This window comes from Hemitrygon akajei, chromosome 23 (genome assembly GCF_048418815.1).
Source record: "Hemitrygon akajei chromosome 23, sHemAka1.3, whole genome shotgun sequence".
NCBI lineage: Eukaryota > Metazoa > Chordata > Chondrichthyes > Myliobatiformes > Dasyatidae > Hemitrygon > Hemitrygon akajei.
This window is the reverse complement of record NC_133146.1, coordinates 39,495,560-39,511,957: the sequence shown is the minus strand read 5'-3', so window position 1 is coordinate 39,511,957 and position 16,398 is coordinate 39,495,560. Positions and strand designations below refer to the sequence as shown.

Below are 16,398 nucleotides of genomic sequence, written 5' to 3'. Positions count from 1 at the left end.
CTTGACCGTCTGTTCAATTTCCCCCGCTCCTTCCTGCAGCACTGGAAACTAGTTCCTTTTAAATATATACACAGCTTAGGTTACCAATGAATGTATTTGACAACTTCTCAAGGCCTTAACGTGCTGCGATAAAATAAAGTCTACCAAGGTTTCAAATATTTACAAAAGGTCTTATTAACGTACTGCGTAAAATAAAGTCCACAACAGTTTCAAACTGCGCAAAAGCGCATTTTTTTTTCAAGTAGGAATACCTGAGAGCGTCTAATTTTGGAATCACGAAATGGTATGAAAGAAAATATTATTGTTAAAGCAAAGATACGATATTGCGTTTCACCTTCAGTTAACCTTGCGACATTTAACGATTTACACTCTCGTTGGTCTTTGCGCGGCTTCCATATTTTTCAGAAAATTAGAATGAGGTGCTAATGGGAGGAAACACCCAGAGCTCCCTTTGGGTTTATGTATATACCATTCCTGCTTCTGAATATTCAACCGTGCATGATACCAGCAACGACTTGGATACACATTTAACAATTTGTAAAAATATCAGTCCTATCAAAACTAAATAACCTGCAGTCGCCAATATTTCGTAATGATTAATGCAATACCAACCGTTTTTTTCTTGGACGATACAGTCAACAATTTCACTAACTCCTTGCAGTAGGTGTTGTGATTTAAAACCGGTCCGACCGCCCCGCATACTCCTGGGTGCTGAGAGTCTGACAGCAACACATGCCTTTTCTGCATTTATTAGATTTGCAGAACAATGTGGTATAAAGATCTTTTATTGGATTTCACAACGGATCGAATCGTTGTTTAGAAATGTATAACTAGTGGGTGTAACTTAAAGGATTAACTATAATGGGACGTTTAGCAAAACGCTGCATCTGCCGCTCACATTCAACAGCTCTCGTCATCTCACTGAAACGGAACTCAGCCCGACAATTAGCAACTGAATAGCGTTGAAAGTATTGTTAACTCCCTCCCCATCAGTGGCGAAGGTAGCTATATTCATTATTCGTTAGTCTGCAGATAATTATAATTTACATTGCAATGCTTGGAATGTGAAGGGGAATTGTTACTCCTTGAATACAGGGAGAGCAGCAGTGCCTCGTGATCGAGACTTGAACTTCAGGAAGCGCAGCACCTGTTTGCGAATTTGGGTGAACTGAAGAATAGCTGACCGTATCCACCTAGATAGTTCGACTACTTCCAATTGAAAGTGCCACCAGCAATTCTTACATTATGATGCAACGTGGGCAGAATTCCAGACAAAGCGGCGGCAACATTACCCAGTGTCTCAGTGTACAATCCTGTCATGGCAATGAGTTCCCACATCAAGTGCATCTCGGGACCCATTTTCTGCAAAACGATTCCCCTCTTTGCTACTCGGCAGCATGATCAAATGTTGCCAGAATTTTAATAATCTGTATTTTTTTATATTTCAAGATTAAACTTAATTCATAAAAAAGACACACATCTACAAAAAAAAGTATAGGGCTCTACATACATTGTTCAGCCTATGCATTTATAGTGCTATTGGTTCTATACATTGGTAAGATCAGCACATTTTGTGTACATGGCGCTATTGTTATTCAAGACCTCTTGGGATAAAACTCCAGGTGTCTGAGAGGCCTCGCCCCTCGTTGTCCAGTGCAGGAAGGACCTCAGAATGCAGTCTTCCCCCACAAAGCCTTTGTGTTGCCTGCACCAAAATTCTGTGCGTCCCCAGCACATTGCCCTCAGCCTGGAATGTGCCAGTCGGCAGAATTTCCTCAACGATACCTCGTTGTACTAGAGAACAAATTAGATCCCAGCAGACCAAAGGGTGTCGTTCGCCATGTTGCTGATCTTCCAGCAGCATATGGTTGAGCGTGTCAGTATACATGCTGGAAATAGTCAGTAGGTCCTCCGTTAAACAATTGCTCAGGATGAACCGTGACAAGGCACCTTGCACTGCACAAGAAGCTCGTTTATCGCAAATATTCAATGCGCAGAGAAGTGGGTGACCATCTCATCTTCATAGCAGCACAGAGTGAAGATCTGACCCTCTCACTACCAGCCACATGAGGTCTTAGCGTTTTAGCCTCCGCTTAGTTGGTGAGTTTTAGTGATGAGGCATTCGGCCAGATGACCTGTACAGTCTTCAGGGAACCATTTAGCAGGATCCAGCCAGCTTTTGTATCTTTGCTGGACATTCCGTGCTGACCATCACCTGATGGATTTGTAGTCCAAGGTGTTTTCCTGAAAACTTTTCCACCAAAGATAGACAGGGCCATAGACTGGGACTGCGCGGCAATGGGACCAGGCCTAATCTTGGCACCATCAGGGGCAGGTCAAACCTCAGCACGTAGCGGCACGTGGTACCGTCACGTTGACTCGGTTAAAGTTGTGAGTGTTAGGAAGCTGAGATACGCCCTTCAATAAACGCTGGGAGATGTTCTACCCTTGGATGGACTGCTTTAGGAGCTTATAACCTCAGATACTGGAAATGCAAAACAAATACGAATTGTTGAAAGTTCTTAGCAAGTCAAACGTAATGAGGAGAGAAACAGAGAAAAGCTGTTCCAGCATTTTCTGATTAATCTTGTTCATTATTTGGATTGTACATTGCTGCACAACATGCACTATTTTTCAAATTTGCTAGAGCTGCGGAAAAAAAACTTGAAATTATCTAGTAACCCCCTTCATTATTTCAAATGCAGAAGCTTAAAAAGATTGATTTAGCACATTTTATTTGAAGGGGACTGTAATAATGGGGGTGGGGGCTGTGCCGATTAAACGAGCTTGGTAGCTCGCTGCGCGTTCTTTGAAATGTTGTACACACAGATTAAATCTAAGAACGTTCGGATTAATATTAGAATTAAGTAAATACAGCAGTTCAAAGACGGGGCAGCGGATTTGTACGTTGCTTGTACATATCGATCATTTCCAGATTCTTTAACAACAATTCCAGACTTACATTCTGATTTGCACACGCAGGGAGTTATAGCTGCTGTAAACGTACCTATAAAACTGTGGGTGGCAACAGCGACTGTTTACTTCTGATATAACTTTACTTTTCCATTGCTCTGCCTGGCTGACCTGGGTTTGAACCTAGAACGAGGATGGGATCATAATTTTAGGAATTCACATCTGAATGACGATGTACTTATTTCTCACAGTTACCCAAAGCGCGGTTTAATCTGCAGTCGGGGGTGAACGCTGGGCCAGGCTGCTTTTTAAATAACAGCTACTCAGCCCCTACGCCACGTCAATGCGAAACTTGGCTCCACGACAATGACATAATTAATCTTTACATCAGGTCCTTCCAACTGGCGGGTGAGCAGCAACCCATCCAGAGCAAACCTCCAGCCCGTATTCTACCAATATATCGCGCCAAATATTTTATTTTAAAATGTGTAATATTATCCTTCATCCTGAAAGAACCACACGAGTAATTCTCATGGAGATGAGCGAGCCGAGGTGAACACCGCGCGTTACCAATCCTTTAAGCAGCATTGTTTTAAATGTAATTAAAGGCATCATAATGATGAGCAGATTTCAGCTTGCTAGCCAAACTTACTATCGCAAGTTTCAAAAGAGACTTTTACATTTCTTGTACCTGGATACATAGGTATGTTGAATATCGTTTACATTTTGCAGCTCCCCAGGTCAATGAGACAAGTTTGGTATAAGTTTAAACGTAATACATGCTGTTTCCTAAACTGACGCTCAGTTCGACTCAAGTATAATTAATTTATCGGAGCAGTGAATGTAAATTTGATCGATCACATATTATGGGGTGCTTTCCAATTTGCATGTTAGGTACGTTAAAGTGGCCTTAATAAAATAATTGCACTGAACAGTAGTAGTAGAGCTAACGGAATACTTTTCTCCCAAAGACCTCGGATTTAAGTTTATGAGCTATAGTTTTCTTTCACCCCTTCTATTAACGATCCTTTCCAATTGACTGAACTCCTTGCATAGTGTTTCACTGAGCCTGCGAAGACTGATCACAGAAACCCAGGTGATCAAAACTTCACACTCTTCGGTCTCCTTCATTGATAGCCTCACTTCTGGTCCACAATGGGTTAAAGATTTTTGGGCAGCGTCATTAAAGCAGGCGGAGTCAGAGGGGATGGCACAAACTACACAATTAAAGATGAACTTTGTGTGAACTAATTGAACTGACCAAGGTAAAGGGGCTGAGACCTGGAGTGGTTATAAAGAGGCTTGAACCTGGAGTGTGATCATTTAGGAGACTCATTCCCTCATCCTGAGAATCACATAGCGAAGTTGAGGGTGTCCCGAGGGGAGAACTGCTGCTGTTGTTAAAATGGTCTTATTTACACTCTGCGCCACTTTCTTTTGCACTTTCGTGCTGCCGCTGTCGCTCTTCCTCGCCGCGATAAAATTGTGGGAAATTTACTGCATAAGTGGAAGGGACCGCAGCTGTGAAAAGCCCTTACCTCCGGGGTCAATGGGGCTGCCCTTCTTGGGAGAGACTCTCCAGTTGGTCCTGCAGGTGAGAGATTCCGCTTGCTTCCACATCAAATTCAGGATGTCAAGAGAACGCCAGAGCAAAATGCCAAATAGAATAGAAAATCATTTTTGTAAATCTTTTGAGATAATGAGAACAAGTTGCTAACTTGCAGTGAAAGGCGATAGGGACTGTTCAGTTCTGCTAGCGGCGTACAGTAACTTTTAAGTGAATTGCATTCCAGCGTGTCGTCATTAATAAAGGAATTTACAGCAAGCGTCGTCGTGTTTAAACAAAACAACTTGACGGTTTAAGTGGTTGTCGTACTGATTTATTTCGCCAAGTTAGTCTTGCTCGAATTTTGATTTGGTCTCTAGGGTGAGATAATAAAATGTTTTTGCATCAGTTATGTAACAATCTCAACCTCGGGAAGTGTGTTCTGTGTATTAATTGCGCCTAAGCAACACCATGTATCCATTACAGAGATACAAGTTCCTTAAGATGAAAGTGCGAAAGTACGGCCACATCTACAAGACCCATCTCTTCGGGAGCCCCACTGTGCGGATTATGGGAGCCGACAATGTGAAGCAGATTTTATTAGGGGAGCATAAACTTGTGTCGGTGCAATGGCCCGCCTCCGTGAGGACGATCCTGGGAGCCGGCTGCCTGTCCAGCCTCCACGACTCCGAACACAAATTGAGGAAGAGAGTAAGTATCTTTCCACATCACTGAGCGATTTTTTAAAAAAAAAACTTCCGCATATGGCGGTTTTTGCAACATGCTCATAAAAGCAATGCCCAAGTACAGGTAGACTGGAATCAAAAGTATTAATAGAATATGTAAAACCAAGCGTAATACATCACTAACAATGCAAAAAAGGAAAACAAATGTGGCAGATAGTTTCCTGACGTGTCGTATTGTTTTTTTCTAACGTTAATAGGTGATTTTGAAAGCTTTCTCTCGAGAAGCTCTGGAAAACTACATCCCGGTAATGAGGGAGGAAATCCGTGCCGGCCTCAGGCGATGGCTGGAGAGGGGCTCCTGCGTGCTGGTGTATCCCGAGATGAAGCGCCTCATGTTCGGGATCGCTATGCGGATCTTACTGGGATTCGAACCTAGCCAGACTAACCCACGTACGCAGCAGCAGCTGATCGAAGCTTTTGAGGAAATGACTCGTAATCTCTTCTCACTTCCCATCGACGTGCCGTTCAGCGGCTTATACCGGGTAAGATCCGCCAAGGTTAGAAATAGAGAAAATAATGCAAATAAACAGTAGGATTTTTTTTGCTTCAGCTGCAGGGAGAATGGAGAATTGGATCTTTAAATTCAACCATAACGCAGATTGTCATTTCCTGATGACAGGGACTGAAAGCCAGGAATGTGATCCATGCAAAAATCGAAGAGAACATCAGGAAAAAGGTGGCAAGGCGAGAGGTCCCCCCGGGCCAGTTCAAGGATGCGCTGCAGCTTCTGATCGAGCACTCCGAGCAGAGCAATCAACCCCTGCGGTTACAGGTAAAGATACAAATCCCCCCAGTCCACCCCACCCGCCTCACGCCTCGCGGAGGTGCTCACCCTTGATTGTCGCGGTTCCCGTATTTACCTGAGCCGTTGCTCAGCAGAACACTGCTTCGGCGCAGCCGCTGAATTCAGCGTGGGCCTCCGAGACGGCAGCTCCACCTCAATGCACCTAGCTCACTTAGCCGGAATCCTCACTCTCACTGCACTCGCGATTCCACTCTTGGTTCTGCTGCCCGCCTCTTAACCATCGCCACCACCCCTTGAGATCTCTTTCCCGAGTCTGACCACAAGCTCTCATTCCACAACCCACTCGTCGGAGAACTCAGTTTGCGCATCACGCTCAGCCACAGAAACATGTTCTCCCCCCCCCTCCCCCACGAACTGCAACTCCCTCAAACGCACCTGCATTCTGTATAAAGTCCATTTTAAAACAAATGCAGTTGCTGGAAATCAGAAATTTAAAAATAAACACAGAAAATGCTTGGAAAACCCGAAACTCTAGCCTGAAAAGTTAACTGCTTATCTTTCCATAGACGCTGCCCGATTTACTAAGTGTTTCCAGCTTTTCTTGCACGATGACAATACTTCCACCCTGCCATAGGCTTTTAAATCAGAACCCGTCAGGTCTTGTAATCCAATACACAATACAATCATTAACGCCACGCCTTAAAAGTTGAGCTCTTACACAATAAAAAATGTTTTTAAACGTTTTCCTTTATTGAAAAAAAGTCACTTCCAAGCGGAGAATCTCGGTTTATTTGATCCAGTAGCAACGTGCAATATCCAAACGGAACAATTGCAAACTGCGTAATGTAGAGTCTGGAAGCTGGAGGGTGTATTTCGAGTAAAGTTTGCAAGATCCGTAGCTATTTGGACCCACTCACGATCATTAAGTGCAATAACCCCCTAATTGAGATGGTGTGATTCAGTGGTGGTATCATTGTCTGATGTGCTCCCCGCCTTCCCTCTTTTTTTGCTCTATGTTAAGGAGTTGAAGGAATCTGCCACCGAGCTCCTGTTTGGAGGACATGAAACGACAGCCAGCGCGGCCACCTCGCTGGTTACTTTCCTGGCTCTGCACCCTGAAGTGGTGCAAAAAATCAGACGGGAACTGCAGGAGCAGGTAAGGCATCGTAAACGGCGGAGCGTATCGGTTGGCGCTTGTCGATCAGATTCCTCGACGGCTGATGCAAGGACTGAACATCTCCAGTCGATGCATAATGGTGTCATTTAAGATTCAATCCTGGATTTTATTTTTGTTTTTTTTTTAAATGTGACTTCGCAATCGATTTACACAGGGATTACTGGGCAGCGACGCTGAAGAGAACAAACAAATCAGGATTGAAGCCCTTGAACAACTCAAGTACACCGGAAGCGTCATCAAAGAAACTCTTCGACTCAGTCCTCCGGTCCCCGGAGGGTTCCGCGTGGCCCTAAAGACCTTCGTGTTAAACGTAAGTTGATATTTTAGGAGTTAGTAACAAGTCTTCTGCAAAATGAGTTTTACCTTTTGAAACATAGATAAAGGAATTTCATAGGAATATTCAAGAATAACATTTCAAAACAGCTGATATTATAACATGGATCTTTAAAACAATGTTTAAGTAGTTACTATATCCATAACATTAAACTGGTTCCAAGCAAATCCATATGATTTTACATATATAAGAGCATATAGAAAGGGGAAAATGGTATAAGGTAAAAAATGTCATTCTGTTTCAAAAGCAGTGCAGACAGGAGGAAGTGAATAACCTTTTCCTGTTCTAGATGAGCATAGGGAACAACCATATATTCTTTGAGCAGGCTAAAAATGATTCTCTTTTCCATCACAATTCCAAATAAAATTTACTGCAATACTGTGCAAATGTCTGGGGTACCCTAGCTCTACTGTAGTAATTTTATGTATTGCACTGTAATGCTGCTGTAGCAAAAAAAATTATAATAGAGTATGTGAGTGATGATAAACCTGACTGATATAGGTCTCTATTGTGCACTGAGTGAGAAGGGGGCAGGGAGAGTGGGGAAAAGGGGGAGAGGGGAAGGGAGTAGGAAGCATCACAGACATTTTGACATGATCAATAATGACCTTGCTGGTGTCTCAGGGCTGGGTGTCCCTACATTTTCCCCCCACCCCCACACACCTTCAGCAGTATTCCATCCTCGCCCTTCCCAACATCTTTTCTCCTGCCAGATTTACAAACTCGCTCTCTGCCCCACCTGGATAAATACAGTACTGTGCCAAAGTCTCAGGCGCCTTAGCTATATATGTGCCTTAGGCTTTAGCACAGTGTTGTACAGTAAACAAAAAAATGTCAACAATAGTCGAGCTGGTAGTATTTAGAGAAAAAGTTAAGAAGCAATAGGTTACTGACCAGAAAAGCAAAGCAAAATGGATCTAACAGAGTTGGAAAAAAGTTTGAAGATTAAATCACAAAAAGGAATACAAACAGGAGCAGAAACAAAGCTGAAGAATTTGCAGAATCTTATTGATATTGTGAGCTTTATAAATATTCAAATTTTGATTTCAAATGTTCAGCATCTACTTTTGTCTAGAAAGATGAAAATATGTAGTTCAGATAGTGGAGGATACAGTAACTGACCAGGAGGTATCACTGGCTCAGGGGAATACTGACCAGCACCAGTCTGCCCTTTGAGATTTCAAGCCTATTAGGGAAGGTTTGATATCTACAAATACATACTAAATGTACATGGGTTATAAAATTTAAACTAGATCATTGCAAGGTTGAATGTTAGCAGTAGCTGCTTTAAAACAAGTAAACAAAAAGTGATAGCACTGATATAATTTACAATGAATTTCACATTAATACCTTACAGCCTACAGCCATATAATTTGAGTTGCTAATGGCTCCAGTGACAAAGCTGAGCTAATAAGAATGCTTGGACAATGTTGTCAATTTCAAATATTGTACAGTAATGACAATTAGAGTAATGAATCATTATACATAACAATACATTAATTATCATACAATTCCCACAGTTCATTAGAAGTTCTATATTGCAGAAGCTATATTGCTTTAAAATAATGACACTGACTTTATTTCCAGGGATATCAGATACCAAAAGGCTGGAACGTTATTTACAGCATCTGCGACACACATGATGTTGCAACTAATTTCTCAAAAAAGGACAAATTTAATCCTGATCGCTTCATGGAGGGGTGCCCAGAAAAAGATGCATGCAGATTCAACTACATTCCATTTGGTGGAGGCTCAAGGAGTTGCGTAGGTAAAGAGTTTGCCAAGATCCTCCTCAAAATCTTCACAGTGGAGCTCGTCAGGGCTTGTGACTGGCAACTTCTGAATGGACCGCCTACAATGAAAACCAATCCCACTGTATACCCAGTGGACAATCTGCCAACAAAATTTACACCATTTCCATACAAAATCTGACCTAGTAACAACAAAGCTGAACTCTTCAAGTAATGTCTCATCATTAACAGACTTGGGTGTGGTTTTTCATCCATTGTACAGTACGTGAAGGGAGTAATAAGCTTCAGGCTATCATTTGGTGGGTTTGTGAAACTGGCAGAAAGATTTAATCTAATTTCTAAAATGTAGTTTTGTCTGTTACAAAGTTAAAATATTTCCTCCAGGATTTTCTATGCCCATTTGGCACATCGATGAAGTTGAATTGTTTATTAATTCTGTAAATAAGCTATTTTACACTACTTGTAAGCTTCTCAACCCAATGCTTTTAGATTCTGATTATTTAAATGCTTTGTATCTTTGTTATGTGACTGCTAATTTATGTTAAAGCTTTTGTGTGTAAATATTATAACTTAAGCTGCCTGGCATGCATTGCAAGAACATGTCAAGCAAAGCCATGAATCAGGAGGGAGGCCCATAAAGAGGAATTTTTAAACAAAGCTATATGTAATAAAAAGGACATGAACCATAGAGCTGATGAAATGATTTATATGCAACCATCAGTGAGTACAGAAGGTACATATTGATTAATAACACTTCAGTCCAAATTCATATGCAGCACTCAAATTCATGAACCATTGAGTTTTGCTGAGTACAATATTTTTACACTTTATATAATCAATGGAATGTCAACCAACAGTTTATATTTTCCATTCCTGCAGGACACATGCACACCCAGTGGAAGCATTTGCAGCTTTGAATTAAGTTTTATTTTTATAAAATAATATTCTATATAAATCTGCACATTTTAAATCTATACTGTAACAGATTAGCAAACCAACCACCTTGAATAGCCATTGTTTTATAACAGTCAGCTTAGCTCATCGTTTCAAAAATCAGTGCTGGTGTGTTTCATAACTTGGAGAGGCACCTGCTGAACAGTCAATTGGAGAAAAGCCGGGATTAAACCGGCAGGATCCTGGTCATCAGGGTCAGCACATTAACATGGAATCACTGATAAATGGCCCAGTCATGACCCCATGAACCTTGGGTAACCTTGGTAAATGTAGATCTTGTCGCCTTCCTAACCTCAGTTCATTTCTATCCTTTAGGCCACGAGGTTGTAGACATATGAAATGAATGTTCTTGGACCAGCTATTCAACAGAATTGCTGCCGTAGGAGGACCAGCCAATGCTATTAGCCATTCACAATTCGCATGGATAGATAGTTCTGTGGGAGATAAAACATCATTAAAAATGGACTATATAGAAACAATATATAAATTTTAATTTGCTTCTTAAGAGATGAGTAACAGCTTTTCCAGGATGTCTGCAGATCATCAGTTACTCTGACAGGTTTAAATAAGAATCACATCTAAGAGCTGGGACACGAATTATGCATCTGAACAAGATCAGCTGTAGATTGTTATCAACACCTCTCAGTGGAACTTTTTTTTTAAAAACAATGATTAACAGAAATTAAAGGAGATAGACATGCCTTTACTTGCATTAAAGGAATATAGGTTCAGGATTCAATTTCACCTTCCTGCATTGTTGTGGTGACCAACAGCAAGCAACTCCAGTACCACATAACTCTGTAGACCGACCAGCACAATGACTTAATCTGCAGTACACATATCATTAAACGTGCATTTACACACCACTAATTTATCCTCAGTACCACTCGTGCATGGATGTTTCTGCTGTAGCAAAAGTGAGATAGCAACCACTTGCTCTGCTTTATACACACTCTGGGGTCAAATCTTGAGTTTCACTGCTCCTTACATATGATTCTTCATGCACACATTTCATCTAACATGCCAGATGTTACACAAAAGATTAACAGAATTCCATCTCATCAGATTATTAGTACCTCTCCATGCTGGATTTGCCCAGACGCCAGCCTCAGCATTTGCCTTCTATTTTCCTCATCATGCACACTTTCATTTAGTCCATCATTCTATCAAATGTCAGTGCTCTTCTGTCCACCCGTATTCCCTAGCAACTGCACTTGTTCACTTGAAACCTCCTCGCCAAAGCCAAGGACTGTAGTCACTATTTCTAGACAGACATTTGTAAATATACTTGAATCCAGCATTCTCTGTTCTTAACTCTTATCAGCCTGTCTACCCTTTTCAAAATGGTGGTCATCTAGTTGTCCAGCACAATAAGAATGATTGCCTGCCGGTACAGCTAACCCTGGCAAGCGCAACCCAAGTATCTCTAGATCCCACCCTTCTCCCTCTTCTGGAAAAAAAACATTCTTCCTCTTCAGTGCCAACATCATTATAAGGCAAACAGTCATGTTCTACGTTCACAGCGCTGGTACTCAAAGCCAATTACAACCTTTAGCCCCTTCACAATATTGTCTAGCCACTTGTCTGTGTTTTAATTTCTGGAGGTTTATTCATCTTTTTCAGTAAAATATATTGATAAAAGCCTTTAGTAAGGACTGCACAATAATTTGCTTAGCTTTATCCTCCTCCCAGTCCAGTCAGGTTGAAGGATGCTACTCAAAACCACAATTTTCTAGTCCCTGGTGTTCTTTGCAAAGACTGCATCCAAAATCTAACATTACATTTATGATCTATGGCTTAACATTTAATCAATCTGTGTTGCCAAAATTTAATTCTGACTTTCATTCCAGTCATCTGCTGATTTGACAGTTTTGAATTCATTATCTTTCCATCTCAATCAAAGCTCCACTCACCATCATTTCCATGCTACTGACCCACATGATTCTTAATCTACCAATGTCTCAAAACTAAAATTCTTAGCAAACCCCAAAACATTTATTTCAGGAAACAGTTATGAATCAAATTTCCTTCCCTCTAAATCTGATCTTTTGTGCATAGCAAAATTCTCTTTCAGCCATTTCACTCCTATTATCATACTGCATCACAAATAGAAAGATAAAGGTTAGCTTCATTTGTCACACATACATCAAAATATACAGTGAAATGTACAGTTTGCATCAAATCAGCGAGGTTTGTTCTGGGCAGCTTGGAAATGTTGCTATGTTTCCAGCACCCACATACCATGCTCACAATTCACTGACCTTTACCCTACATCTTTGGAATATGAGAGGAAACAGGAGCACTCGGAGGAAACTCACACCATCATGCGGAGAACGTACGAACTCTTGGCTCTGGTGGGAACTGAACCCCAATCTTATAGATGGCACTGTAAAGCATGGCTCTTAATGCTACGCAACTGCACGACCCCACAGGTTTCACAGCGTCAAAGGACATTAATAAAAATAGCATTTGATAAATGCAATACATCAAATAAAACCAAAATGACTGATACTTAAACACACCTCCCACTGAAGACTTTTCCAGTCTTAAACTGATTCTACAAATTCCAGAGTATCTTTTCTGCAATGAATTGTTCACTGCTTTCCATCGGCCTTGAAGAGCAGCAATACTTGGCTGCTGCACAGAGCTCTATCTAGTGGGCATTCTGAGAACTAGACTTGCTTTCCAACAAGCAAGGCACATTTGAATGTGATTCAAGTGCCTCGCTTCTGTATTCTCCCTTTAAAACTGGGTCAAAATGCTCTCATTTCAGGTAATGACCTTTTTATAAGAAGTGGAAAAAAATTAGCACTTAGACAAAGATGTGGGTGGGGTCAAGAAAGCAAATTTGGCTTGGGCAGAGGGAACGGCAAAAAGGGATATGGTATGGCACAAAAGAGGCTGGGAAGAAAATAAGCAAAAATACAAAGATTAGTGCGCAGATAGTGTTAAAGGGAAATGGACATCCTATTTTATGCTTATGGCTGCAATAATGGCATAACGCAATTCCCATGACAAAGCCAGGGAAACTATTCCTTTCTCATGTTGCCAGTTTTATACAAATAGACAGACATCAGTACTGCTTAAGCAGTTGAAGAAAAAAATTGTTCTGTAGCATATTCAAGATGAAGCTGAAGGGGGAAAGAAAGCAAAAAAAAAGTTGTCTGCCTGAAAGAGGACAAGAAGTGTTGATCTTTGAGAAGTTGCTCAAACGTTATCGGTCAGTAGCTCGAAATCATACATGCAGTATTTGCTAATAACTAGTGATTTGTATTTATATTCATTCGGAATGAGGGCATATAAATCTCTCTCTGATTTAGCAATCCTTCTTAATTCTTAGTCAAAAATAGCTCCCAATTCTTAGCCATCTGAATAAATTTATTGATCCACTCCAATTCAACAAGATGGACCTACAGAGTTTCTGCCATTTATAACTGATATCCCTGTGACTGGTAGCCTGATCAACCCTTTACAGGGGAAAGGATTTGACCACATCAAGCACATTTCCTCAGGCGTCACTGCCAAACATATGGTTTGAAAAACATATAAACTAGTGGTTCCTAGTGGTACACCGATTATATTCTTTCATCCTCTCAAGTGTTGGTGTCTAAGTCTTTCTCGATTCCTTGTCAGCAAATAAACTCCTAGAAACAGTTGAATATCTTTCCCAACAATTGAGCAATTCTAAAGCGGACTCAACCGTAGAATTTAGAAAAATCTATTAAAATCAGATAGCTTCGACCGAATTTTGTTGCCTTATCTGTCCTCCAGAGATTTATGTTTCAAGACACAAATTGTCCCAAGATGCTGTTTTTAAATGGATCAATTATCATTAACATCTAGAATTTGCAATAGGGTTGCCACATTGATAAATTATATTATGTCAAATCACTTAGTCCAAATTTATACACCAGAGGCCATCCTTAAAATTGGAAGACACAATAAACCTCATACAAGGATAATAGCTTTCTGCATTAAATTGAAGTGATGCCTTCAAATGCTCGTTTAGTTTATGGGCTGTTGTATGGCTAGTCCTTTACTGAGCATTTGTCAGGGCAATAGTTCCACACAGTCATTGGGCCACTAACCTACATTACCTATCAAGCAGCCAAGCACACTTGAACTTCAAGGAAGCCAAGCTGCAAACACTAGTTTAACATTAATTCCTATTTTTACAAGATTAAATGGCATCATGACATGCAACTTGCACAATTTCAAAATTAATACAGTCATGGGGGTTATTCGTCTTTCTAGAGATGTCTGATTAAATTATATGCAAGACAGTATTGTTCCTAAATAAGTTTAGCTGGTTGTAGGACTAACCAAGAAAGCTGAACCTTTGAAAACTGAAAGGTCTGAATTAAGTCAGCATTGAATACGTAATGCTATGGCGTCCGCTTCACTTCTTTGAGACATGCAAAATTTACTTTCCCTTCACAAATGGTGCTCAACATTTTGAGAGCTTCCAACATTTTGACTTTTATTTTAAATTCAGAGTCTGTCACATTTTGCGTTAGCAATATTTTGTTCACCATAAAAAAATACAATTTCTGCCATTTGGCAGTCTTGTTCAGGGACTGATCAAACTTTTCAAAATTCATCAAATGTGGCATGGCTCCTGATTTTAGCTTGCCAATTCCACATGGTCCACATCAGGAGAAGCTTCTCTATACGGGGCTCCAGCTCATTACTGTTTGTCAGACTTTACATCCAACAATCCAGACCTAAATTACTTTCTCTTCTGCAACGTACACAAAATTTAGCAATGATGTTTGGCACTCAATAAGGATAAACGACAATATGCCTTACATTTCACATTTAATATAAAAGATAAAAATCTGAAAATTCAAACTTGTGCCTTTACTTAAATGTAAAATAATCTCAACTACTTATAATGATACACACAGGTTCAAACTTTTAAAACAAGCTTTTAAAACAGGCACCTTTATCTCAATCGTAAACAGAGAGCTTGTATATTCTACCATCAGCATTCTGTGGCTAACAATCATGAAAATAGTTCAAATTAACATAACGTAAATGAAAAATAAAATGAGTGATATTTCCTCCACAGCCACAAAAGGCCAAATTAGCCACTGAAAAATCCAGCCCATAATAATTGAACAGTTAAAACTTCCTGACTAGCTGCATCTCTTTTCTCAGCTTTATTAGCCACATTTTTAAAAAAATCAGCCAAGCTAAGGTCACAAGGCTAAGGAGGGAGATGATGATGGTGTGCAAACAGCAATGGAAAGCAAGGTCATGAGAAGGGGACTTGCCTTAACACAACATTGAGACATCCAGCACTGCACAACTAACAGCTGCCTTGGTTTGCCATTCCTGTGCTAGCTCCACTAACTGTGATTTACTACTGTACCAGCTCTGGTGTTGACACCTTTATGTCCCTCCCTCCTATCCCAGCAAGCCTGGAGGCCATGATGGATGCTGGTGAACTTTTCCTCCTATCACCTTAGAAAGAACTTTCCCATAATCTTTTGTTTCCCATCAAAGTGGAAGACAGAGGGTTTTTATTTAATCTTAAATTAACAGCCTTGTTGCTCTAACTTGGTAGCAATATACAGAATTTATTACACCAGTGAATTTCTCAAACACCAATCTCTTTTTTTTCTACCCAATGAACTGAACATAGTCCAGAGTAAATCAATGTAATTGCTGGTCGCCTAACATTATTGTAGCAATACTTTATACTAAGTGCCACTGGTAATTTGGTGTATTTAATTGAAAATGCTAAGATAGTGAGGAACTTGGCTACTAACATTAACCCCTCTGTAGCTGATGGTTCATGAATAGATTAAGTACAAAAGCAGCTCCTGAGCACACAGTCAGTCAACTAAATCGAATGAGCCCAGAATCGAAGATACACAAAAATGCATACATTCACATTTTAATCGTCTGGTTGTAGAATACTCTTAATAAATTATTGCTCAATTACCCTTACAAAAGGGTAAAGTAATATTTGGAGTAAAGCCCAGGTCTCTATTCAGAGCTCTCAAACTCTAATTGCAGCCTTTACTTGCCGTTTTTTTTACTGGCACGACCATAAACTATCTCAGGGACATATCCTGCCTCGTAAAGTAGCTAACATGTTAGTCAATACAGCACATCGATATGATGGCAATTGTGGTGGTGGTGGTGGTGGGGTGGGGGGGGGGGAGGGTTTGGGGTGAGAAGCCTGCAGGTTAGTTCAAAGCACAACATTCAAACTGTGGGGGAG

The 16,398-nt window shown here is 40.6% G+C and overlaps 2 protein-coding genes across 4 annotated transcripts in view; one reads left to right on the top strand and one right to left on the bottom strand.

Moving 5' to 3' along the window:
- The first annotated feature begins 4,175 nt into the window (after positions 1–4,175).
- cyp26a1 (cytochrome P450, family 26, subfamily A, polypeptide 1) lies at positions 4,176–9,891 on the top strand. The gene is made up of 7 exons (XM_073027467.1): positions 4,176–4,507; positions 4,946–5,170; positions 5,403–5,687; positions 5,825–5,977; positions 6,972–7,106; positions 7,282–7,437; positions 9,049–9,891. The coding sequence occupies exons 1-7, from the start codon at positions 4,319–4,321 to the stop codon at positions 9,391–9,393; spliced, it is 1,488 nt and encodes a 495-aa protein (XP_072883568.1). The 5' UTR covers positions 4,176–4,318; the 3' UTR covers positions 9,394–9,891.
- Positions 9,892–9,902: 11 nt separating this feature from the next.
- Positions 9,903–16,398, bottom strand: part of LOC140715373 (myoferlin-like) — a 276,005-nt gene continuing 269,509 nt past the window's right edge. For all 3 annotated transcript variants that reach the window (XM_073027462.1, XM_073027463.1, XM_073027464.1), the window contains one exon: positions 9,903–10,600. In XM_073027462.1, coding sequence (XP_072883563.1) covers positions 10,568–10,600 — 33 coding nt within the window. In that variant the 3' untranslated portion in view covers positions 9,903–10,567. The remainder of the gene's footprint in view (positions 10,601–16,398) is intronic.